A 27,361-nucleotide genomic window follows, 5' to 3' on the forward strand; every position below is an offset into this window, starting at 1 on the left:
TAGCGTTGGCCTTTAACCGCCGCTAATTGACGGTAGCAAATGCTAAATTTGTCGGCGGTTTTAGCGTCCATCGTGACTAATACTAATAGGTATGTCAACACTAAGTAATGTCAGCCGACTAGGCCGATGCTATCTTTAAGTGGATCTTTTATGGCACTTTTCATCTTTAAGCCGGCAATAATGTTGACAACCCATACTCTTATGTTCCATTTTGTTTCTTACGAACATGTCTACGAAACCATATCGAAAAATGAGAATAAGGAAATAATACAAATACTAACAGAATTGAGGCACTTCTCAACCCATCCTGCGTTGTGTGGGTGCCATCCCTAACGAGCACTCTAGTGATCGAGCCTAGGCAGCTGCTATGCACGAGTTCCCTATTCAATTTGCTTCTGATTTCTCAATTAAAAAACTAACAGCTGAGAGTTCATGACAAGCACATTAATTTACACATTTATTTTATGTATTGCATTTTAATTTTCCATACTTTAATGAATTGATTAATTGAGTAAGTGGATTTCCAGAAGAAGGGAGGGTTCCCTAGTCCCTGGAGCCATCATTTTGGTAGATTGGCGCCACTACTTTTCACTAGATTGGTGGTTGTTGATCCCTGATTTAATTTAATTAACTGCGATCATATGATCATTTCATTCCACATGCTGTTTTCTTTTTCCTTTATGTTTCTTTGTGTGCTTAGTTGATTCTTTGGCTTGATATTTTTGGAATATACACAAAAATAAACTGACTTGCTGGGGTGACAAATTCAAGTGGTAGGGGCGGTAAAGCAATATAATGCTGTCTTTAATTGACTTGACTTAATTAATTTTAATTTTCTGCTCTTGAGCATGATTTCCTAGAAACACATTTTTTGAGAGAGAAAAGAGAGACCTACCTGTACGTGATCTCCATCGCCTTATCGTACCATGTTCACGCGAACCTTCAGGATTAAGAGGGTGGTGGATTGGTGGTGGCGCCATCAATTTCAGTGCAAGAGGAGCAAGGTTCAACAAGTGGAAGAAATGGTTTCAGAGGGAAACGAGGAAAAAGCGAGGTCGTGGTGGGTCTTTAGTTTTTCAGTCTAAAAGAGTTATGGTACATACTCAACTCACTCATTTTCCACCTTCATTTTCTATTAATTTCTCTCTTCTTTATCAATCAAATTACTTATGTATCATATCTTTATTTTCTCTCTCATTTCTTCCTATCTCTCTCCTCTTCCACCTCTCCACACCTTAAAAATGAGGTGTGAAAATATAATTATTGGTTGTTTTATTCTCTAAGTGCTGGTGCAAATGAATTATTATTGACGATAACATTATTGCTGCTAAAAAATGTTGCAAAGGCAATTTTTCCTGTAAAGCCTTACTCTCTGTTCTTTTTTATAAGACTCCTTACAAAAATTTTAATGCTCTTTAATACTCTCTTACTAAATTTGGGAAAAAATTATTAGCCTTTTTCACATATGCCGTTGTATTTATTAAACTTCTGCAATTCCAAAGTTTGAATTATCACTAGTAATGAATTCTCTTCAACACTTTCAATACATTAATTAAGGGTAAATGTGGAAGATTGAATAAACTTTTATAAAACCAATACAACAATTGACCTCATTATATGTTTTCTTAATAAGCGTAATTGTCTCAATGAGTCTTATATTAGGAAGAGAGAAAGTAGTTTTCAAAGTGCACTGATATTTATAATTAATATGTATAGAAATTACACATGATTCAATATTTTAGAACATCAGACTATCGATGCAGCTGTGAGGAGTATATTTAAATAATAGACTCCACAAACTAGCTGCGAATAATGGATTTGAACATTCGAGTATCACATCCGGATTAGTTTTGTTAGAAATATCATATTGGTTAGAGATATGATTAAATAAGTGTTTTAAGAGTATATTTATATAATAGACTCCACAAACTAGCTGCGAATAATTGATTTGAACATTCGAGTATGATAGCCGGATTAGTTTTGTTAGAAATATCACATTGGTTAGAGATATGACTAAATAAGTGTTTATAAGAGATAAAACAATCCTCTGCCAATTGTCGACAACCTTGCGAAATTTCTTCCCCTCCACGGGTCTTGGTCTTAGACTGATGTGATTGGTTACCTCTGGTTCTGCTCTGTTTCTGTTACTTCTCCCTGGCCCTTCCTGTTGCTGTTTCAATCAGTGGAGGTTCGCTTGGAGTAGTGTGCTGCTGGACCTGCTTTGCTGCTGCGTGCTGTTGCAGCTGTTCTGTTCTTCTTTTCTTGCTTGTAGGGTAGTTTTCTTGTTGTTTTCCTTGTGCTGGTTGCTGTTTTTCCTTCTTTTTTTTTTCTCTTCTGCATTGTATTTCTGTTTTTCTGTTTGGGGTTCCTGGACTCTTTTGACCCTTTGCTTGCGTGTACCTTCTCTTTATTGTTGTTATATAATTCAGTTTTCTAAAAAAAAAAAAAAACAATCCTCTGCCATTTACCGGAGTATACTAATCTAATATCTTGTTTTTAATCATGCAGCTTATTTTAGGGTTTTACAAACAATAATATATGTTTCATATACAACAGAAGATCCGAGAGACAGATGTCTTCACTTGAATTTGTCGACCAAAGTGAAAGGATTAATATTTGTGAGATTGAACAGAGACCGTAAACTTAAGGCATGATCAATTAATACTATATCTTCCTCTGTAAGTGGAGGGCATGCAGCTGATACAGGACAATCAACATATCTTTCTGCAGGATCCATTTTCATGGTGCGCAAGTCGAGGCCAACTATTCTTAGTTTGCTTATCATGACTCTTGAATTCCTAGTTGCCAAAGGGAAGAAAAATATCGCAAGAGCTTTGCATATTGCGGCGCTCTCACAACCTTCAACTTAATAATTAGTAGTGGGCAATTAGCACTTTTAGGCAAACAACAAAAAAAGTTCACAATAATCAACAAGTTACAGGTTTAGCAATAGTTGAGTTCTTCAATACCAGCAGGTATGATTATTGACTAGTGTGCATGAAGAATGATTTGTTAGAAATACTTATTTAATGTAATTGAAGCTTCGAGAGATTTAGTCTCATGGTTGCTGACTCTGCAAATATTTCTAGTGGGAAACCATAGAGAAATTAAAAGAGCACGTGCACGAACAAGAACAGAAGATATAACATGGAACCCTAATATCAAAGAAAAATCATGACCATCGTCAACACCGACACCTAAGGAACATAAACTATGTGAAAATTATTATAATACATAGACTTCACTCTCGACCACCATGGTTTCAATACACCCACACTCTCCAAAGAAAAAAATAATATTTAAACTACATCTCATAATACTTTAAAACAAAAGCATACACGAGAAGAAAAAACAAATATAACCTAAAAGTATTTTTTGGTGTTGGTATTTGGTGTGTTGTACTCCCTCCAATCCTTTTTTATAAGAAACACTTCTATTAAATTATGTCAAATAATCAATTCGAACGCAAAGAGACCTATTCCCCATGCAAAAATTTGGAGGAAAATTGCAAGCACCCAATAGGTATTGTCAACATTTGTGGTAATTACATTTCAAAAAAAAAAAATTTGTGGTAATTAACATGATTGTTCTTGTGGAAAGTAAAAGACATCATTAGAATTAAGCATAGTGGTTTATTTTATAAAAACTATTATTTTCTTTGGTTTGTTTGTTTTTATCAAAGAGTTTCTTATAAAAAGGACCGGACCGATCCTTTTTATAAGAAACACGTTGGAAATTTTTTTTGCCTTTTTTATTAGAAACATTCTTATAAAATTAAGTCAAATAATTCATTCCAATGCAAAGAGACTTATTCCCCATGTAAAAATTTAGGGGGAAATTGCAAGCACCCAATATGTATTGTCAACATTTATGGTAATTAGTATGATTGTTCTCGTGAAAAGGAAAAGACATCATTAAAATTAAGCATAGTAGTTTATTTGATTAAAGATATATTAGTTTCCTTGGTTTGTGTGCTTTTGTCAAAGTTTTTCTTATAAAAATGATCGGAGAGAGTATTAGGAACTTATCATATGTTACGAAACGAAAGTCACGAACATGTGATCAAGGTGATTTCATCACTTTAATTATTTCCTAAAACAGCCACCAATACACTATTGACCTTTTTCATTTCCGTGATAAAAAATAGAAGTGCACAATATATTAAAGAACTTGAGATCTATGAGTGTAGCTTTGAACTTCTCACCATCCACCATTTTAGGAAATGCGGGACTTCTCTAAAATGTTTTCCTTAACCCGTTTCTTCCTTCATCCACATTAGCAATGTATAATTTACATTACATTCAACTCCAACAATTTCCTCATTGATTGCAAGGGTCTTCACCCTTCATTATATACACGAAAATCATAGCCTTCATTGTCTTAACCGACAATCTCGTTATTTTTACTTCCTATACCGACAAAGAAAATTATCATACTCTATTGTAACGAGTATACTTTACTTAAACTAATCATCCCAAGAATTACACTATACTTAGGGATATATCATCCCAAGAATTTCTACATGTGAAAACTATGCTTAAAATTAATGGTGCTACTTTTATGTTTACTATCTCTGAAGTTGATCAATCATCGACATAATCACGCACCTCACATTAACGCTAATGGATGCTCGTGCGCCATATCCAAACAACTTGCATCTATGTCAACCAAAGTTTTTGTGATTTCTCCACACGCATGCATTACATCCATGTCGACCAATGCCCATCTGCTACTGCACAATTTTTTTACAAGCCCATAACACCTTGTTGATCTTGATTGCATCAACTCAACCATGACTTGCTACAAGTCATAATTGGTTCTTTCATCCAATCTCTCTATCACAACAGTGTCACATACGAATTGTGAACTCTGCACCATATGGGTTGCAAAGAAAGAAAGGTGGGTGAAGAGGAATACACATAAAATCACAAGCCATTCTTAGCCAGAACTTTTCAAAACCACACTTCATAATGTCAGTATAGCTCTGAGTGGAAGCCATCCTCAAAGCCAACACCATGTTCGAACAATTGACTCTCATACACTATTGGGAAACCATAGAGATATTAAAAGAGTAGAAGCACAATCAACAACACAAGTATATAATATGAAAAACTCCAAAATCGGAGAAAAACTACAACCGTTGTCAATATCAATAACAAAATAATAAATACTTTGTGAAAATTATTACAAAACATAGACTTCATTCTCAACCACCTCACTCAAACACTCCAAAGCAAATATTTAACCTATATTTTACAATCATATATTTTTAGTATATCAGAAACATAAATTGCACCCGTCATGAATCGATCCTTGGACCTCCCCTACCTAACTCATGCATATATCTCATAACTCATATCACTTGAGCTATACGGGGACTATTTTACAATAATCTAAACAAGAGTACAAGAAAAAAAATACAAATATAAAATTAAAGTGTTTCGCAATACTAGTAATTGGTGTGTAGCCTTCTTCATTCGTTCATGAGACTTACAATATTAATCCAACGGTTTCCACTACCTACAGACAAATATAGTCTATGGTTCCACCTTCGGTCTATGTGTACATTATTTAGCAAATCTAGGCATAAATTAATGTTGTTGTTCCACTTGAGATCAGATACTTAGATTTTAAATCATACAAAGCTCATATGCGCACCTAAAGAGGTAAAGATCAAAAGAGACACATAACATAATCAAATGCAAATAGCTTAAAATAAATAAAAGATTCTGAGTCCGAAAAGAACATATATGTTTGCCCGAGTCTAATGGTCATACTCATGAAAACAAGGGCAATGATGTATAAAAATGGGTTCACCCATAAATTACACTTTTACGGTCCTCCTAATTCGGATACTACAAAATAACAAACTAAAATATATATATATCGAAAAGATAAATTACATATCATCGAGTGATTGATCTCTGAACCTTCCCCTCCCCAACTCATATTCTCTAACTCTCAATACTTAAGTTATCATTCGGAGACACATCACATATCACTTTTGTTATTTTTTCTTTTCTGTTCATTATTTTGGTATCTACATAAAAAGAAAAGTGGTTCACCAATCTTTATTAATATTTTATCATTAACCTTTAGTACATATTATTACAACATGTTTGTGATGTGCTAAAATTAGTTACCAAAAAAAGTTCTTTCAACTTTTGAAACGGATTTTTCTTCGTTTGTGATATACAAAATAGGTTTTTTTTTTTTTTTTGTCTTAGAGTATTCTTCAATTAGTAGCTATGAGAGTTACTTTTATTCCACAATCAACGCACTAAATGGCAACGAGTTCATCAATAAGTTTTTTTTATTAATAAGAACGTTATAAATTAAACCCATATAGGAATGAAGTACTAAGTTATATACAAAGTCGGGAAACAAATTTATTATCAAAAAAAAAAAAAAGTCGGGAAACAAATTAAAGCCTATATATGTACGGTCCACATTTATACATCATGCACTCCGCATATTTAGTCAAATGACATAATAGGCAATATGAATCTTAAGAAAAGCACCTTCACACTCATGATTATAAATACCAGAGGATCCTAGAACTCGCTATATCATCTCATCTAGCTACCTTTGCTAGCTTCTGACTCTTACTCTCAACTAACTATAGAATATTAAATTTCCTATAGCTCATTCTTCCTTGTCAATCTCTTCCAACATAAAAACTAAAAAGCCTTAATTTCACCTCTTGCTTCTCTAGTCATGGGTGAATTTCAGGCCAGAACAATATATTTTCTTGTCTTCCTAGCACTATTTGCCTGTAATTGTTCCCTTCTATGTCATGGTAGGCCCCTAAAGCCAGTGAACTCACCTATTATGCCAAACCAAGATGTAGCTACTTCTGGAGATGCTGCAGGCGCATCTTACACAAATGCTTTCGAACCGACAACACCGGGAAACAGCCCTGGTGTTGGCCACCGAAGTTTTGCAGGGGAAGATAACAAGATGGTGGCGGCTCAGAGCCCTGATGTTGGAGTTTCTGTGACTCAGGGATCCGAAAGTGATTTCAAACCTACAGACCCAGGTCACAGCCCTGGTGTTGGCCATGCCTACCAAGAAAAAATTGGACATCTAAATTAGTCATCATGTATATAAGCAAATTATCCTTAGTTTCATTGATTCTGTATTGCAGGTGAAAGTCATAATTATTTTAAGTCGTTTAATTAGATTTCTTGATTATTGTATCACTCAAAATGTTAGTAGCATTTAATTTGCTGTATTTACTACTACTATTTAGAATTACTGGTTCTTTGTGACGCAAATTGCAAAATAAATAAAAGTTCTTAATTAATCTTATTCTATGTTTGTTGGGAATCAATCCTATTCTATACTACTCCCTCGAGTTCTTTATTAACTGTCCACTTTGAAGAAAAAAATTTGTTCCTATATACTGTCTACTTAGAATTTCAAGAGAGCATTAATTGATGTTTTTCTAAGAAATACCTCACTACAAAAAAAACGCTATTTAGCGGGGGTTTTGATAACCCCCGCAAATGTCGGTAATTGTTAATAGTTAAGGGGGTTTTAATAACCCCCGCAAATGTTTAATTAATTAACTGGTTTCCCTCTCACTCTCGCACTCTCACTTTCAAAACTCGTTCTCAGTCTCGTTCTCGTTCAACCAAGTCTCGTTCTCGTTCAACCATGGAAGCTCATGATTTCAAGCGATTTCCACCGATTTCTCCTTGTTTTCCACCGATTTCCACCAATTGCAACCTGATTTCCACCGATTTCAACCTCCATAGATTTCAACCACCGCACGCCGCCGTAGAAACAGCCTCCTCCGCCGTCGGTATGACCTCGTTTTCCACCGATTTGATCTCGTTTTGCACCTTTGCTTTTCGTTGCTATTTAACTGTGCTAACTGACTAATCGCTTCTTCTTCTTCATTCGCAGTTCTCTCTGCGATTTTCTCATGGATGCATCTCTCAGAGACTCAACAACCTCTACTCCGTCGCATGCTGCATTCTCTGGTACCGATTTTTTCTTAATTAACCTATTCAGATTTCTAAATTAGGTTTTCATTCTCTGGTGTGAAGTCTGGTTGATCGGTTATTCTTTAGGTTTTATTTCATTGAGCACATTGATCCTGATCCTTCACTTGGCTTCTGTTATTTTGTTTTGAAGTTTATGCCTGTATTTAGGACCTAATGGAAATCCTTTTTGAGTATTCGATATAAAACTTTTCCATGTACGTGTGATTACTGAGTTCTATGATGAAATTGCGAGGACCCGTGATGAGTAGTTTGCTGAAGAGGGCTGTGTACATGTATGTATTATCTGATCCACCTAGTCTTTGGTGTTTTGCCATGTTATATTATATGATTGCATGTTGTGCTGCTTTTAGGGAACCCCCCACTGTAGGATATGGGGAAATCCAACTCTGACGATCGTTTAGTTATATAAAGCTATGAGCAACCTTCTTATATTTATAAGGTTGTTGTTGGATGGAATCAAAGGTTGCTCTAATCCAGTCACCTTTTGATGTTTTAATAGTATTGGATAGTACTCAAGAAATTCTTACTAAGCCATGTGATGGAGCATGTATTCTTTTCTAAATCAGACTTATGCCTCGTAATTTCCTCAATGTGTTTGGACTTTGGAGTTATAAATTACTAATCATGCTTTTTATGCTTTTTAGAATTTAAAGGAATTTTGATTCTTATTTTGGAGTTTTGGGATGTTTAAGTTCTTAGTTCACAAACCATTGCTTAACATAACTAGTGGTCTTGTAGGAGAGGCCTGTCACCTGTGATACTGTAGTTTTGGCTCCCTTTCAGTTTCTGATCAAGGCAGATTGACATTAGATCAAAGGGGCAAGCCTTTGGTTAAACCTATGTATCCAATTGAAACTTGAAAGGGTCATTTTTATATTTCCTGAATTTAACATATTCATGTTGAATATATGCTTGACTTTGTAGGGCCTAGTCACCTTTCACCTGCTTGCATGTTTGGAAACTATTCTACAATTGATTCTAAAACTGTGAGTAGCTTCTGTGTTTCAAAATTGATTCTGATGAAATAAAGTTGATCTAAACATGCTATTAGTAACATCTAATTGTACTTGCTTTGTAAGGCATATTCTTCAATGAATTTATGACCTGAATATCCACATCCATGTTTGAACCATGTCTAATAACCAGATCTAGAATATAAATCCAATATTTCCAATCCTATCTTTATATTAAGATGATTTATTCATTCTTGTACATATGATGTCTTGTGTGTGTGTGTTTTGAGTTTACTGACAAAGATTTCTTTGCATTTGCAGACTTTGATGTTGAATGACAGGATTCAAACCCCGAATGCTCTCCAACATGTTCTGAGGAAAGCTGAAGAGTTCTTAGGAACACTTCCTCTTGAGACACCTTACTCAGAATTTGAACACAGGTTCCAGGAAATTGGTTTGGAGAGAGGGTGGGGTGACACTGCTGAGCGTGTCCTTGAGTCCATTCAACTCCTCTTGGATCTTCTTGAGGCACCTGACCCGTGCACCCTCGAAACTTTCCTAGGAAGAATCCCTATGGTCTTTAATGTGGTGATCCTTTCACCCCATGGTTACTTTGCTCAAGACAATGTCTTGGGATACCCTAATACCGGTGGCCAGGTTGGTTTAGATGAAATGCTCTATGTGTACTATTTCTCATACATATTACCTTTCATGGTTAACTTACATGCTTTACTTATTCTCTAATCCAGGTTGTGTACATCTTGGATCAAGTGCGTGCATTGGAGAATGAGATGCTCCAACGCATTAAGCAATAAGGCTTGGATATTGTTCCTCGCATTCTCATTGTAAGTCCTGTCGCATGTTTAGAATTCTGTCTACAATTGATTCTAAAGACAAAATTTAATTATGAGGAGAAGCTTGCTTTGTCTATAATGTGGGTATATTTCTCTAATTGGTGCCTTTGGATGCTGTTAAATGCAGATCACTCATCTTCTCCCTGACGCAGTGGGAACTACTTGTGGCCAACGTCTTGAGAAGGTGTATAACACCGAGCATTGCCACATTCTTCGAGTTCCCTTTAGAAATGAGAAGGGAATTATCTGCAAATGGATCTCAAGATTCGAAGTCTGGCCCTACCTAGAAACTTACACTGAGGTAAATGGCTAACCATGATTCTGATGCTGTTCTACAATTTTGATGTTTTTATTTGAATTTGACCTAGATTTTAATTATTTCTTTTAATTAGGATGTTGCTCATGAGCTTGCCAAAGAGTTGCAAGGGAAGCCTGATCTGATCGTTGGAAACTACAGTGATGGAAACATCGTTGCCTCTTTGTTGGCACATAAATTGGGTGCTACTTTTTTATTTCTCACTTTCTTTCAGCAGGTCTATGCTTGTTCCTGATAACTGAAGTATTTGCTTACCTGCATTCTTGAGGATCTGAAGGAGGTTCATTTTCTGCTTTAGTTAGATTATGTACCTTACTCTATCCTTTTTCCTCCTTTTTGAATTTTAATTCATTTACTTAGTTCAGTTAAGTCACAATCATGGTTCTTCTTTCAAATCAGTTTTAGTTTAGAAATTTTTTTCCTCTTTGTATTTTATTCACCTGCATATTTTTTGAGTTATTTTTAATTTTTAATTTAAATATGATGCTTCTTTTGTCTTGTTTGAATCCGGTTTTCCACTCTCATTCTTGAGCCTCATGAACTCAGTTAACTAGTCTGATTTTTGCAAAGGGAATGCAATGGACTTTGTCTTGAGAAGATTCATGACAATAATATCTGTAATAAAACTTAGCAAATTATATTCCCCTAATTGCAGAGACGCTGATACGACAAAGGAACATATTGAAAAACTACTAAAAGCTGGAGCCGATGTTGTTTTGACTACTAAAGGGATTGATCACATGGTACTTCTGGTATGTTTTCTTTCCTTTTGCACCGTTTGACTTCTTGTGTGAACTGTGCATTTTTAATTGTGAGAATGTAATATGAGGCTCTAGGATCTAAGACTAGCTTGTCTCCTATGATTTTAGATTCATTGTGTTGTTCATATTTTTTATGTACTCATTCTATTAGTTTGTTATTCCAATTTTCAAGAGACTGTATCCATGTACTGAAGTTCCCATATAGAAGTTCCCACATGAAAGCTAAGCTTGAATGAGGTTAAAAATGTCCATAGAATAAACTCTTGTTGCCAAGGGAGGTGTAAAGCTGTAAATAATCTCTTGCATTTAAGGGAGGTTGAAAACTCCCGTTAAAAAAAGCTTGCAGATAAGGGAGGTTTAAAACCCCCGCTAAAAACCGCCGCTAAATGTATATGCATGTACCAGGGTTTGCTGAAAAACGTCGTTAATGATTTGTGGGGAGTTTTCAAAACCCCCGCTAAGTAACTCGCGGGGGTTGAAAACCCCCGCTAAGTGCAAAAAAAAACCCCACTAAATAACGTTTTTTTTGTAGTGCCTCTACAGAAACAATAAATATTGAAGAAAGATAAAATACATTTTAAAGGGTGATATAGGAAAACAAATAATATTTTTATGAAAATCAACATAATTAATTGTTTTCCTTAATTTGTGTGAACCTTCTCTTCATGAACAGATAAATAAGAACAGAGGAAGTATGTTTTTAGGCATTTAAAGATGATGTTTGAGTTGAAAATGCAGAGCTTTGTTAGGTCTAAGGTTTGAAAACAAAAAACCTCAAAATGGTACTCCCTCCGTTCCAAAACTATTGTTGTTTAAGCTTTTTATATTTTTTTTTCTAAAACTATTGTTGTTTTGCAATTCAAAAGCATTTTAACACATCTTCTTCCATATATACCATCATATTTAATATTGTATCTTTCGACTACCACCACCAATTCTCACTAATCACAATTCTCACCTATCACTTAACCAATAATCATCATTATCTCTCTTTAATATAATTCAATATTAAATAAGTGTGTTCAGTCAAATTATAATCTCAATTAATGAACTCTTAAACTATGTGCATAACCTTAAACAACAATAGAAGGATAACAAGACTAACCTTTGGATAACCAAGACAAGGTAGCAATTTCTGACGAGAAGGAGAGCCGCTAAAACGCGAATACCTATGAGTTCCGGTCATGATGGTATGTGAAGAGCTCGCAGAGACTAGACTGTTGTGCAAGGTCACAGTGGTAGTGGTGCGGGGTGGCAGCGGCTGTGGTGTGAGGTTACATCAAGAGTGTTACGACACAATGGTAATCATGGTGTGGACGCGATAGGAGGTTAGTTCAGAGGGGGTAGTGTGGAGGTGGGGGCAGTGATCACTACAAGAAATGGTTCTATTAGCGTCAAAATTTATTGTTGCAAAACCGTCAAAAATAAAGCTTACTTAAGTTTACGACGACCTGGCCGCCGGTAACTAGCCCTGGTGTTGTTTTAGCATTTGTGATGTGACATTTAGCGGCGGTCGTGGCGCCACGCTAAATACATCGGTCAAGGTAGCACCGATTGTGATTGACACTCCCCCCCCCCCCACCATATGGATTTTCCAGAACACACGCAAGAACTTTGACAACTATTTGGCTAACAGTAACTCATCTTTTTCTCTGCCAATATTTCTTTATAAGCTTATCTCTGCCAAAACTCATACAAACTCGATACTTTCTCTATATACTTCAAGTGAAATGCTATCCCTGTCTACAACTCCTTACCATCCACCTTACCCTTACCGCTGCCCTCCCGGGCCCCAAACTATCCTTAGCTTCTCCTCCTCTTCCACTCCTCATCAACACCTCCAACCTTTCCGCCGCCATCCAAAACCCTTCTCTCCCACGCCTGACCATCAATCTCACCCTTACCACTGCTCCTCCTTGCACCCTCCTCTACTGCTATGAACTGCCTCCAACCCTCCTCCAACACTATGGCCCTCCCTCCAACGACCTTAAAATAAATATTAAAGTTTTTAGGCTTACATAAGTTTTTGGACCCTGCAAAATACATCATTTTTTATTTTCATCCCTAGAAAATATTTTTGTTAGTTAACATCCTCCCAAAATTATACGTTTTGTTTTTAGTCATAAATTTTTTTTACATTGACGTCCAATCACATTATGTCACATAGGACTAAGTGGTTACAAATCTTTTTAATTTTAATTAGCAAATCAATAAATTGCAGATGTGGCAAAAATCAATTGGGTGCATGTGTAAAAAAAGTTTACATTGTTAGAGCATGTCCAATGCTAGTTCTTAGTTCTTAGCACTATTTATGTGGGCTCGTACTGCTACATGTGCTTAAGCAGCTCTTTGCAAATTTTTCTCCAACCATGAGTTCTTAGTTCTTAGTACTATTCATCTGGTCCCGCATTATCATTATATTAATATTTTTTATTTCCATATAATTTTGATTTAAATTTAAATGCTAATTCAATACTTAAATTAAATAAATGAGAGAAAAAAAATTAATTTGTTATGCTAAGAACTCAAAAAGTAAAACTTCTTATATAAGAACCTAGTTCTTATTTTTTAAGAACTAAGAACTCAACATGACCACATCATCCTCTCCAGTGGCTAAGAATTCTTAACTCAAAAATAAAAACTAAAAATCTTGCATTGAAAATGCTCTTGGTGCACCCATCATTTTCTCTACTTATTACTACCTCCGGTCCTATTTATAAGCATGAAAGAGAAGAAAAATCTTGGTTCTTTTTATAAGAACCAAATGAAAGTTTGAGCTATATTAATTACTCCCTCCGTCCCTAATTATAAGCTAAAGTTGAGACTTTTGTTTTGTCACTAAATATAAGCTAAAGTTGTAAAAGCTAATATTTCTTTCCATATTTATCCTTGCATTTATTGTTAATGGAGCACTATTAGTAGTATAATGATTAAAAAGTGCTATCTTAAATAGGGGTAGACATGGAAAGTTGTACCTTTTTTTTGAAAACCAATGCATTAATTAAGACTTTCTTAATAAGCGTGATTTTTACAACTTTAGCTTATAATTAGGGACGGAGGGAGTATTTTTTTTCAATGATTCCCTTATTCATTTTAACTTGTAAAATGTGTCTCATTAATTATTCTCTCTCTTTCTCACTTTCCAACACTAATAACAAAGGGTAATTTTGAAAGTTTATTTTGATTCAAGACATATTTAATGCAGTTTATCTAGTTTAATTACATTTCTTAAACTATGTGAATTTTTTTTTTTTACTTATAAATAGGATCGGAGGGAGTATCTTAATATTCTAATCGAATCAATTTTGAGTTTTAAAAGACTAATTAATAAATACATATTGGGTATTGGGCGGGCGTTGAGATTCAATGAAAGAGACCCGAAAGATTCCATTTCTTTCGTCCAGCTCTACGTACAGCGCTAAGGCCTAGGTTGTAGCCGCCATAGACAAAACCTCATTGCACGTTGTTTCTTCTGATTTATCACTTTTTGATTGAAAAATGAAAATCCTCAAGTTGAGAATTTATAAATTATCTTTGTCATGTTATTCCCCGTACCTTAATTATTTGATTAAGCAAAGATCTGGCAGAAGTGAGGGTTCCCTAGTCTGTGGAAGCTAACTTTTTGGAAGATTCTCCACTTTATTCATTTGCTTCGTGCATTCTTGGCTTTGTTAATTTGGTGGTACTGCTTACTATAATGACTGCGTGGGTGACATTGTCAAGTGGTAGGGACTGTTCGACCATGCTACTTTTGACTTGACTTCTGTTTGATCCTCTTCAACTTGATTTGATTGATTTCTTAGTTGAGTAAGTAAGATGCACTCATATATATATATAGTTGGTGCGTGCACGGATTCTATGTACTTTATGATTTATTTTTGTTTACAAAATTATTAAATTTTTGTCATCAACCCGTAAATTCATGCTTCCGCTAATCAAAGGAAAAATGAATGGACGCTACACAACCCTTTTTATCTTCTTATATTTTCTCTTCTTACTATCAACAAATTGTTGTTCAACTACATAACGCGGCTTTAGTTAAGATCGATGGCAAATTATATGGTTTTTCCTTTAGCCTATCTAATGGGCTGTAATTGCAGTTGTACCAATTCTTGATGCAGGTCAAACATAAATACGACTATTTGTGAAGCTAGCCTAGAAGAATCTTTCTACTTCTTTTACGTTGAAACCTAAGGCTGCGCAATCATGCTACCATTTGAAAGTTAGAGTGCCATAAACAGAGAAATATATAGTATATGTTTTGACTCAATAGAGGATCTCATATTTGTATCTCTTCAACTGGTTGACAAAAGTATAAAGGTTACGTTTCTGAGATTGAACAGAGTCCATTCACTTGTATCATGGATTCTCTACCTCTCTAAGTGGTGGGAAGGTAGGAGAATCCCCATATCTTTCTGCAGGGTCCATTTTGATGGTGCACAGATTGTCCAACTGTTCTTTATTGGTTTATGAGTTCCTATATTAGGAGAGAGAGGAAAATTTAATTTGTAGGGCTTTGCCACGTGTATATATATATATATATTAATATGGTGGAAGATGTTAAAAACTAATGAACCATATTTTTACAATTAACATTTCATACATGTTATTTATAATTATTTTAATTTGTAGAGAAGGCTTGTTAATTGTATTAATCAGATTTTACATAGTCATTGTAGTAAAAAAAAAATTTCTATTTCACCATACCCATTTTTCTTCTCTCATAAACTAAATAAAGCATTAGACCATATCACGTCATGCAGGCACATATATATGAACTCTCATTCCAAAACGATTGCTATTGAAGGTTATGCATATACTTTAAGAGCTGCATTAAATGTATAATTTATCTAAAACACCATTATTTAAAGTTGAGTTATGTTGAAGAAAGAGAATGATAGTTATTGGTTAAGTAATTGATGAAGATTGTTATAGGTGAAAATTGAAGGTTACAAGTAAGAGATATAATATCAAATGATGGTATAAATGAAAGAAGATGTGATAAGTAATCTTGAATTTCTAAAACAACAAGAATTTTGAAAGATTAGTGAAAAACTAAAACAACAATCGTTTTGGAATGAAGGGAGTATTTAACAATAGTAAAAAATGAATATCAAAACGGACATATATAAAGTGTAGGATTTGGTAGTGGTCTTGAAGATGGCGAGCTGACCCTGAGAAAGAAATTGAGGTGACTGAGTTTGAAGACACACTTTTCCTTCATGCTTCAGGCCGCTCGGTGTCTTAGAGGCTTGTGGACTGGTCAAGAGTGATCTGCACACTCTTTGGTGACTCCTACACCGGGCAAGCGACACCACCATCAGGCGAGAGACTGCTACGTTTGGCGAGCCATTAACCACGACTTCCTCATCCTAAGACGATCTCATGCTTATGTGGGCGACCTAGCCCTGTCTTTGTTTATTCACCGTCTCTTTGGTGATTATGTATTATTGACAGTTTTAGGTGACGCCCACACATTTTCTGGACTGGTTTTGTTTGTATGAGCTACTTTGCACTAAGGCTCAATTTCATGTATTTAGGGTTAGACACCTATATAAACAAGAAGATAACTTATTGTAAATTAACAGAGATTTACTTGAATACAAAATGACGACTAAGTTTTAAGAGCTCTAACTTAAAGTAGGTTTTTTACTTAACCACCGTCATCATTCACTCAACTAAACATGTAGCTATCTTTCTAATTAATTTGTACTTATTTTGTACTACCTCTGTTTCATAAAGTTTATTGTTTTAGCATCTTTTTATTTTTTCGAAATGTTTTTTCACTGTCTTAAGAAAATTAAGACATTTTCTCATTTCTTTTCCATCGATGCCTTTATTTAACGAGTTTTGTCTCACCAGTCCATTTCATATTAATCAACCATAAATATCTCAATCTTCTACATTCTTATCTATTCAAAGTATTTATTATTTCTTGTAACTATAAATTTGATTTAAAGGCTGCACATGGCACCACCAACCTTTTCATAAAAATTATTTAGTTAAATTGCAGTATAAATAATTTTTATCTTACTCTTTATTTCAAAATCTTACTCCCTCAATCCTTAATTATACAGTCTATTTTAGATAATTAGTCTTATTAAGAAAATATGTAATTTTTTGATAAGCAAGAAATTATGTAATGATATTAACTAATGTATTAGTTTTTAGAAAGTTAATTCAATTTTCCATATTTATTCTTAATTGATCAATAAAATGTATTGAGCAGTGTGGTAAAATAAATATAAGGGTGTACTTGAAAAACAATAATAAATATTAATTTTTAGAACCTTAGGAATATTATTATACAAAAGGGACAATATATATGTTTACAAATGATCTTATAATTATGAACAAAATGAATTTACAACAAATTTTCTGGAACATAGGTAATAAATAAAAAAAAAAGCTAGTGTGAGTACGTACATAAAAATAATTTTTTTTCGAGCTAATGAAAGATATTATTATTATTATAGTCAAAGTATCAAGAGAACACGCCCCAAGTCAATACCTTATTAAAATTATACAAAAGAAAATAATTTCAAAAAGATTATGAGTGATGTGGAGTGGTACACCCTCTCGAGGTTCTCTCTCTCTCTCTCTCTCTCTCTCTCTCTCTCTCTCCCCTCTCAACACTCTCTTCGTTTTAGCCAAGTTTAGGTGATCGTCGCGTCTCTCCTTCCGGCGCGTCGGCAACCCGGTTTTCATCCTTGCTCCTTTCTTCTCCCTATCTTTCCGTGTGGTACTTGCCTCTCATCAGATCTGTGACTCGGATTCCCCTTTTTGCTTCTACATGTTCGTCGCTCATTTCCTCGCCGCTGCCGTCCCCTGTTCTGGTGGTGTTTGAATATTTGGTTTGACTGCAGGTTGTCGGCTAAGAGTGGAGGTGTTGCTCAGCTGCTGACGGTGGGCTGCTGCTGGGTCCATCATCGCCGTTTCTTTGAGGTTTTCTGGCGTTGAGATCGTTTCTTGGTATCTTGGGTTTTGACTGGACGTGCAACTCAACAATCAGTTTGGGGGAGAGGGACGTTTGGATTTGCATGTTATTCCTTTTGAGGACTTGGTCTCGAAGGATTTGAAGCTGGTGGTTGATGCTACTGCTTCTTTCAAGCCTCCAAAGGTTTTGGTTTTGCTGTGGGATTCACGTAGATGCCTGCTCCGTTGGCTCTAATTTCGGCTTGGAGTAGCAGGGGCTCCACATCTGCTTGAAGGTATGAAAAACGGTAGAAAGGGGGGGGTTTGAATAACGTTTTCAGTACAAAACTACCACCTTAAAGATTTTGACAAATCTTTCGAGAACTTAAGTGCTAAAGATAAGAGATAGAAAAGCACACAAGGATTTTATCCTGGTTCACTTGATAAATCACTCAAGCTACTCCAGTCCACCCGTTAAGGTGATTTCTTCCTTCTTAGAATGAAGGCAATCCACTAATCAGGTAAGAGTTACAACTGCACTTGAAACCTACAAGTGACTAACAATTACACTGACTTAGCTCACACTAAGATTCACTCTCTTAGTCTTCTCTAGGATCCGATCAACCTTGATCTCCTAAAGGAACTAAACAAACTGTTTATTAAAGAATTGTTTACAAGAGATTTGCTTCTAAAAAGCTGATAGTAAACACAATGAATTTCAGATGAAAGAAAGCTTAGAATATTTTGAATATGTCTTGCGTGTGTGTGTTGTTTTTGCTATTCTAGCCGCTTCTTTCAATCTTCAGCCTCTATATATACTCCAAGGATTAGGGTTGAGCGTTGCATGGGAAATGCTACCGTTGGAGGGCAGTTCTGGAAAATCCAGCTTCTGCTGTGGCTGAGAACGTTAGGTAGGTCGTCAGGAAGGTACACTTGCTTTTGTACTTGGATAGCGACTTGACCTTTTAACCTAGGAGACTTCTGATCAGGGGAATACTTCATATTGGAACTTGTGAAGCCGGTTGATCAGAGTCAGAGGGAAAGCACAGATCCTCTGACCATTGTATCTTCTGATTCTGAACTCAGAGGGAAGAACATGGCCTTCAGAGTTTCTTGCTTCTGGACTTCAGAGTTTCCACTATTCAGCTTCTGGATCTTCAGAGTCTTCTACACCATCAGAACATCTGAACCTTCAGTGTTTCTTGGCTATCAGAACTTCTGGATCTTCAGAGCTTCTAGCGACTGAGTCCTCATCAGAGTTTGTATAGCTTCAGAACTTCTGAAGCTTTTCCACTGTTCATACTGAACATGGTGAATGCGAAAGCGTTGCTTGGGTTACCCTTTATACACAGTGCTTCTGATTTGTGTGAGATTGAGTTGAGGTCAGAGCCTGTAAATAGCACACTCAGAAAAACACGTTAGAGTACCACAATTGTTCATATCAAAAGGTTAACTTGTAATCATCAAAACATAGAGTTGTACTACTAGATCAAAACTTGATCTTACAATCTCCCCCTTTTTGATGATGACAAAACTAAGATTTTTGATGAACAATTCTTAGACATTAAACTGAATTCACTCAGAGTTTAGAGATATAGAATAAGACTTATCCTGATGTGAATAGTTTATCTTGCTCATTCTGAATTCAAGTCACTGCTTGATTCTGAGCTTAGCTCCCCCTGAATCTAATACTTGATGAAAACGTTAGTAAAGTCTAGATTCTGAGCTAAAACATATAAGAGTTCAGAGTGAAAAGCTTATGACATAGATGAAAAAACGAATAATCAGAGCGCATAAGTGATCAGAGTCATGGACAAGGTATCAGAGTCTTGGGTATCAGAGTCAACTTAGAATCACTTCAGAAGAAGTGAAATGTATTCCTTGTATTTGCCCAGTGACACATCTATGGTCATGAAGGTGGAACTCTTAAAATCTCCAAAAGAAAAATAAGTCACACTAACACATCTTACACATCAAAAACTGGGTGTACTCCCCCTTTTTGTCATAAGCAAAAAGCGTGGGGTGTGAAAAACTCAGCTTGAAGTACAAGGTACTCCCCCTTAGAGAAGGTCTAAGTTTAAAAGAAAAAGAAAACGATGTAAGAATCAGAGTTAGGCGAAAATAAATAGAAGAGTTAATGCAAGGGATGAGCGTTTACCATCGGTCAAGTGAGTAAATAGAAGGGTCAGTTACCAAGAACTTAACCTCGAGAAACTGTAGGAGCATTAACTTTCAGAGAGAAAGTGAAGCCTATAAAAAGCGTTGGAGAGAAAGGTAAGCTTCACACCTCGAATAATTTTCAGAAAAAAAATGGCATCATACAACGTAGCACTAGAAGAACTGAGGAAGAAGGCCTTTGAAGAGGACTTGTTCCTGAACATCAGGCATCCAGAGGGTGAAACTATCATCGCGGAGCTGACACGGACACTGCTGGAAGAGGACCTGCGTCCAGAGTTGGAGAGGGACCTGAAGGAATTTCTTGCCTTCGTGGAGGAGGTGCAAGAACTCAGCCGGCTTGAACTCAAGCTGCTGGAAGAAAAAGAAATCTTGGAAGAGAAGCTCAGGACTTCAGAAGAGATTCTGGAGAAAGATGAGCTAGAGGTCAGACTCAACAACATCCAGCATGTACTGGAGCGTCTGGAGAAGAATAGGTCAGAGCAGCGCCAGGAGTGCAGAAGAATGAGGAAGGATCCTCCATTCTAGAGTTATATGATGTAAAGAATGTGATGTAAACATAGAACAATTATGAATAAAACAAGTTTTGCAAACATATGTGACACAAATATATATAGATATATGCATATAGAATCACAAACGAACAAATGAAAATAAGTAAATAAAAAAGAAACAGAGTTTAACAAAAAGGAAAACAAAGTAAACGAAAGAAGAAAAAGAAGAGATCCTTAGACTAAGGTTTGTCAGTGCGTCGCAGAAGTTCCATCATCATTTGCCTCATCTCAATCAGCATGGATTCATGAGTGTCAAGACGTTGTTCCATGATGTCGAGTCTGGATGAGCTTGTCTGAGTAGAGCTGGAAGGAACGTTCTGAGCAGCTTGAGGTTCTGGAATGGAAGCAGAAGCAGCAGGAGTAAACATAACTGGTGCAAGTCGCTCTGCCTCAGCCTCAGCTTCAAGACGCTCTGCCTCAAGTCTGGCTTGTTCAGCCTGAGCTGCTGCTTGACGTGCAGCTTCTGCTGCTTGCTCTTTCTTTCGCTTGGCTTCTTCAATAGCTTCAAGAAGCTTATTTCTCTGTTCTAGTTCATGAAGAGCCACCCGTCTAGCAAACCTTTGCTTGGCAGCCTCAATCCTCTGACTTCCCTCTGCATGCAGGAGCTGCAACATGATTGGAAACTGAGCCACTAGCCAAGTGCTCAAATTGTTCCACTCATCAGCCACATGTTCAGCATTCTCACTGAGATCAGTCTGACCGTGCACATTGCGGAGCCTCAAGGAGGCTTCATGATTGAAGATATTGATGCACTCAGAGAGAGATGTGGGTCGAAGGTGAGTATAGGGAATTATGGAGAGGTTGGTTTCAGGAGAGGCTGGGTGATTGCTGCTATGAGCTTCAGAGGCACCTTGTGGAGAACCAATGTTAATTATGGGAGCATTGGGTTCAGAGGTTCCACGGTGAGGGTCTGAAGTTTCAACCAGAGGGTGAGGTGATCTAACGGAGGATTGGTTAGACACTGATTGTTCGGGTTCAGGGTCTGGTTGAATTGGCTCTTGTTGGTCAGGGACAGGGTGAGCTTGTTGAACTAGGGGGTCTGCCTCTTGGATAGGATTGGCCAAGATAGGTTCATCTGGGTCAACTAGACGTTCAGGTTAGGGCCAGGATATTGCCTAGGGCTTGGACAGGTAAGGTAATATTCTTCCAAGGCAGATACCTTCTCTTTCCTAACCTCCATGAATTTTCTAATTGATTCAGAGGTATTGGAGGGAGGAGAGTCAATGACATTGATTGGGAAGGATACAGGGGTGAAGGCTGTTGAAGAGTCTGTATCCGTGGTTCTGGCAGCAGGACGTGCTGATGCTCTGGGAGCAGAGTGATCAGACGTTCGGGGTTGTGGTTCTGTTGGTTTGGGTTCTGGTTGGTTTGGTTCTGGTTGGTCATGGATGATTGGTTCAGAAAGTAATGGGTCATATGGAATGGTAAGGAGAGAGGTTGGATCTTCTGACCTAGAGGGTTGGTTCTGAAGCAAATTCCAGAGAGGTGCTTCAGTAGGAGAAGGTTGAAAGAAGGAAGATCTTGGGGAATGTGGTGGAGTGGTGGTTTGTGCGGCTGGCTGGGATTCAGGAATAGGAGTGAGGGGATTTGAGGAGTGTTGAAGTAAGGCAGAAATAGGAAGTGCATCAAATAAATTCAAATCATCATCAGAAGCAAGTGCAGGCTTACTTGAATGTGCTAATGATCGAGTCACTCTGGCAGGAGCTTCAGTCCTTCTGACCACTGCAGCAGCTGGTTCCACCCGAGTAGGCTTCACCACAATTCTGACCTTCTTCTGCTTCTTCTTTGGAGGACCATCCTCACTATCATCACCATCATCATCATCAGGCTTGCTCTTCGGTTTCTTGACCAGAGGGACATCAGATTCCTCTGAGGATTCTTCCAGAACCATCTTCCTCTTGGTTTTCTTCTTGGGAGGAGAAGGAAACTCTGGTGCTGGTGGAAGTCTGCTGACAAAATCATCAAGGTCAATCTCGAATCCTTGAGCCCTGAGGTCTTCAACATAGCATCTGATGGCGTCAGGATGGTCTGCTTGAGTCCACAGAGGGTAGTCATTCAGAGGCATTCTTCTTCCTCTGATCTCAGAAGATGTGTCTTCATGAGCAGGAGCAATCTTCTTCTGGATTAAGCCCATTTTCTTCAGAGAGTTGGCAGTGAAGACATCACTGACAATTGTGCTCAAGTCCTGTGTGCAACCAGCATTTATCAAATCTTGCACCAAGTTGCTTTCAATGAGAAAGTCTGAGAGCAGTCTCCCAAAAGGGATATATTTGATTGCAGACTTGATGGAGGCGGTGGTGCGAGACTTCCGGATGCATTCCTTCAAATAGGAGAACAGGAAGTAGGGAAGACAGATCTTCTCCTTGTCTTGAATGAAAAACAGCATCGCCTTCTGGTTGAAGTTGATGTAATCTGGAGAACTACCCTTCGGTCTCTGATTGATGCAGTTGAGCAGGATCTTGTGCCAGATTCTCAGTTTGGGGTGAAGGTCCATCACCTTGTAACTCGTCTTGCCCGGTTTGAAGGTGGTGTACAGGGCCTTGTTGACGATGTCCTTGGTGCTGGGTTTCAGCTTGGATTCCGTCAGTTGGAACCGATACCCATAAGCAGTTTCTGCTCCTAGCAGATTCACGAATGACTTCTCAGTGATGATGATCTTCCTGCCAAGAATGTGAGAGACCACCTGAGTGTCATCGCAGTCTGCGTGCTTCCAGAATTCCTTTACCAATTTCTCATACACCGGTCCTCGAAGTCGATTGAAGTAGTTTCCCCAACCTTGAGCTTGGACTTCAGGACGAAGATCAAACCCATTTGCAGCCAAGTTGTCGAGGTTGAATCTCCATTCTGCCAGGACTTGGAGTTCCTCAGGAGGAAATACACAGTGAACGGCACAGCCCCGTTCTGCAATAGGAACAATCTGCTCTTGAGCTTGAACTTGTTCTTGTGCCGGGTTCTCAGAGCCTCGTTGACCCGTTGCCAAACCGACTACCATGTGAGGGAACTGAGGTGCATCTGCAGTAGATCTTCTGGTTTGTCTCACCATTTTGAAGAGGTTGAAGGTTTGAGGTAGAAGATGAAGTTTGAAGGATGAAGAGAGATCGAGAGAGAAATCAAGAAGGAGGCGGTTTTGAAAAGCAGAGAGTGCGAGAGTGAAAACCGGAAGTGAGAGAGAACGTGTGTGTATAGTGGGTTTTATCAAATAACCGTTGTTGATTCAAAAAGCACTTTAAGATCAACGGTTGAAAATTAAAGATAGATAGTAACAGTAAAATACACAATCACACACAGGAGATAAGCATATCTACACGCAATCATAACAGACTGTCACACGGGCACAAGGAACTATGCATCAGAAATTCTGACGCACGTGTTGTTGTCTCAGCTTCAGAGTCAGTACCAGTGGGCACACACACTCTGATTGAGTTACCTTCTGGACTAGACATCTTCTGATCAAGAAGTATCATAGTCAGAGGTTCTGATCCATCTTCACTCTGGACAAAAGTCCATGTTTAGATTTTTCAGAATAAAATTAAATCTATCTTCAGCTAAGGGCTTTGTAAAGATATCTGCCCATTGATGGTCAGTATCAACAAACTTCAGAAGAAGTACGCCCTTCTGTACATAATCTCTAATAAATGATACTTTACCTCAATGTGCTTTGCCCTTGAATGCAAGATAGGATTCTTACTCAATGAGATTGCAGCAGTGTTATCACAATAGATTGGGATATTGCTCTCAAGGATCTGATAATCCTCCAGCTGATGTTTCATCCAGAGCATCTGAGTGCTGCATATTGCTGCTGAGATATATTCTGCCTCTGCAGTTGATAGTGCAATGGTTGATTGCCTCTTGCTTGCCCATGAGACTAGATTGCTTCCCAGAAATTGACAATTTCCAGAAGTACTTTTTCTCTCTGTTCTATCTCCAGCATAATCAGCATCACAATAACCTGAAAGCTTATACTCTGATGTTTTCTTATACATCAAGCCAAGGTTAGTGGTGCCTTTCAGATACCTTAGGATCCTCTTAACAGCAGTTAAGTGAGTTTCCCTTGGATCTGATTGGAAACGAGCACATAAATGAACACTAAATAATATGTCTGGCCTAGATGCAGTTAAGTATAGAAGTGAACCTATCATGCCACGATAGAGCTTCTGACATACTTTACCACTTTTATCTTCTTTTTCCAGAATGCATGTTGGATGCATTGGAGTCTTGGCCACTGTAGATTCCAGCATATTGAAATTCTTCAGAAGTTCTTTAGTGTACTTGCTCTGATGGATATATGTTCCTTCTGGTGTTTGATCAACTTGTATTCCCAGAAAGTACTTTAATTCTCCCATCATACTCATCTCAAATTCAGTCTGCATCATCTCAGAAAATTCTTTGCATAGAGATTGATTAGCAGAACCAAATATAATATCATCAACATAAATTTGCACAATTAAGATATCATCTTTATAAGTCTTGCAAAAGAGAGTTGTATCTACTTTACCCCTTACAAACTCATTCTCCAGAAGGAATGAGCTAAGTCTCTCATACCATGCTCTGGGAGCTTGCTTCAGACCGTAGAGTGATTTCTTCAATTTGAACACATGGTCTGGTTTCTTTTCATCTTCAAAACCTGGGGGTTGATGAACATAGACTTCCTCTGAGATATAACCATTTAGGAAGGCACTCTTTACGTCCATCTGATGTAGAATTATGTTGTGATTTACTGAGAAAGAAATCAATAGTCTGATTGCCTCCAGTCTTGCTACTGGAGCAAATGTTTCAGTGTAGTCTATTCCTTCCTGCTGGCTGTAGCCTTGAGCAACTAGCCTTGCCTTGTTTCTGACTACATCTCCTTTCTCATTTAGCTTGTTTCTGAATACCCATTTCGTTCCAATAACATGGACATTCTCAGGCTTCTTCACTAAGCTCCAAACATCGTTCTTGGAGAATTGATTCAATTCTTCTTCCATGGCCAGAATCCAATCCTTGTCCTGAAGAGCTTCATCTATGGACTTGGGTTCAATTAAGGACACCAATCCTTTCAGACTCAGCAAGGTCTCTTCAGAGGGTCTGAAGGCAGATCTGGTTCTGACTGGTTCATCTTTGTTGCCCAGAATCAATTCCTTAGGATGAGCTGCAGTGATTCTGCTCTTCTTCAGAGTTTGTGAGTTAGAGGGACCAGCTTCTTCCTCTGGTTCATCTTCCTCTGGCTCAACTTCCTCTGGAGCTTTGCCTTTGTCAGAAACATTAATGCTTAAATCTGCAAACTTTTCAACTAGCTTTGACTGGTCAGAGTCAAGCTTATCATCAAATCTAACATGAATAGATTCTTCAATAGTCTTAGCATCAGTATTATAAATCTAAAACCTTTAGATCTATCAGAATAACCAAGTAATAGACACTTAGAAGACTTAGCATCAAATTTATGCAATCTATCCTTAGTATTGAGAACATAACAAACACAGCCAAAAGGATGAAAATAAGAAATGTTGGGTTTTATGTTCTTCCACAATTCATAAGGAGTCTTATTCAGAATTGGTCTCACAGAGATTCTGTTCTGAATGTAACATGCTGTATTTACTGCCTCTGCCCAAAAGTGCTTAGCCATGCCAGTTTCTTAGAGCATGGTTCTAGCCATCTCCTGAAGAGTTCTGTTCTTCCTCTCAACAACACCATTTTGTTGAGGAGTTCTGGGACAAGAGAAATCATGTGCAATTCCATAGGAATCAAACAGACTCTCAAACTTGTCATTCTCAAACTCTCCACCATGGTCACTTCTGACACGCACAATTCTACAAGCCTTCTCGTTTTGCACTTGAGCAATGAAGGTAGAGAACACAGCATGAGACTCATCCTTGCGGGTTAGAAACTTTACCCATGTCCAGCGGCTATAGTCATCAACGATAACCATCCCATATCTCTTGCCACCTATAGACTCAGTTTTCACTGGTCCAAACAGGTCGATATGCAGAAGTTCTAACGGCCTTGAGGTTGAGACAACATTCTTTGCCTTGAAAGGGACTTTTGTGAATTTGCCTTTCTGACATGCTTCACAAAGAGCGTCTGAAGCGAACTTCAGATTGGGTAAGCCCCTGACAAGGTTTAGCTTGCTCAGCTGAGAAATCTTTCTCATACTGGCATGCCCTAACCGTCTATGCCATACCCACTGCTCTTCATTAACAGACAGAAGGCACTTCACATTCTGAGCCTCCAACTCAGATAATCTGATCTTATAAATGTTGTTCTTCCTCTTGCTGTTAAACAGAACAGAGCCATCGATCTGACTTACAGCCCGGCAGGACTTTTGATTGAATATAACATCATAACCCTTGTCAGCTAATTGACTTATAGACAATAAGTTATGTGTTAAGCCGTCTACCAATAAAACATTATCAATGCATGGACTACTATCTACACAATAGTACCAGTACCAATAATTTTACCCTTTTCATTTCCTCCGAAGCCAACTTCGCCTCCAGGCTTAAGTTTCAGCTCTCGGAACATACGCTTTTCTCCCGTCATGTGACGCGAGCATCCACTGTCCAGATACCATGATTGGTGTTTCAGTGGAGCTATCAAGGATATCTGCAACATAGATAATCTTGTCCTTAGGTACCCACTTTCTGGGTCCTCTTTGTTAGTTACCCCAGAGGTTCTGATCACCTTGGGTGTCTCAACATAATATTTTAAAGGAATATTTGCATGATATTTAGTCATAGAGAAAGATCCCTTTTTAAGAGGGTTTTTAGCAACTTTAGCAGGTACAGGATCAGGCAATATGGTACCAGAGGGAACAAAAGCATTCATATAAAGATTTAGCTTTAGAC

The 27,361-nt window shown here is 37.5% G+C and overlaps 1 protein-coding gene and 1 pseudogene across 1 annotated transcript; both read left to right on the top strand.

Annotated features, from left to right (window-relative positions):
• Positions 1-6,548: 6,548 nt before the first annotated feature.
• LOC130713534 (precursor of CEP9) lies at positions 6,549-7,311 on the top strand. The gene has a single exon (XM_057563303.1). The coding sequence runs from the start codon at positions 6,718-6,720 to the stop codon at positions 7,093-7,095; it is 378 nt and encodes a 125-aa protein (XP_057419286.1). The 5' UTR covers positions 6,549-6,717; the 3' UTR covers positions 7,096-7,311.
• Positions 7,312-8,250: 939 nt separating this feature from the next.
• On the top strand, positions 8,251-11,275 carry LOC130714176 (sucrose synthase-like; annotated as a pseudogene).
• Positions 11,276-27,361: the final 16,086 nt, after the last annotated feature.

Source organism: Lotus japonicus, chromosome 4 (assembly GCF_012489685.1).
Source record: "Lotus japonicus ecotype B-129 chromosome 4, LjGifu_v1.2".
Taxonomy (NCBI): domain Eukaryota; kingdom Viridiplantae; phylum Streptophyta; class Magnoliopsida; order Fabales; family Fabaceae; genus Lotus; species Lotus japonicus.

What these genes read in the sequence shown, in the direction of transcription:
- LOC130713534 (XM_057563303.1), top strand. Translation starts at nt 6,718, where the DNA reads ATGGGTGAATTTCAGGCCAGAACAATATATTTTCTTGTCTTCCTAGCA.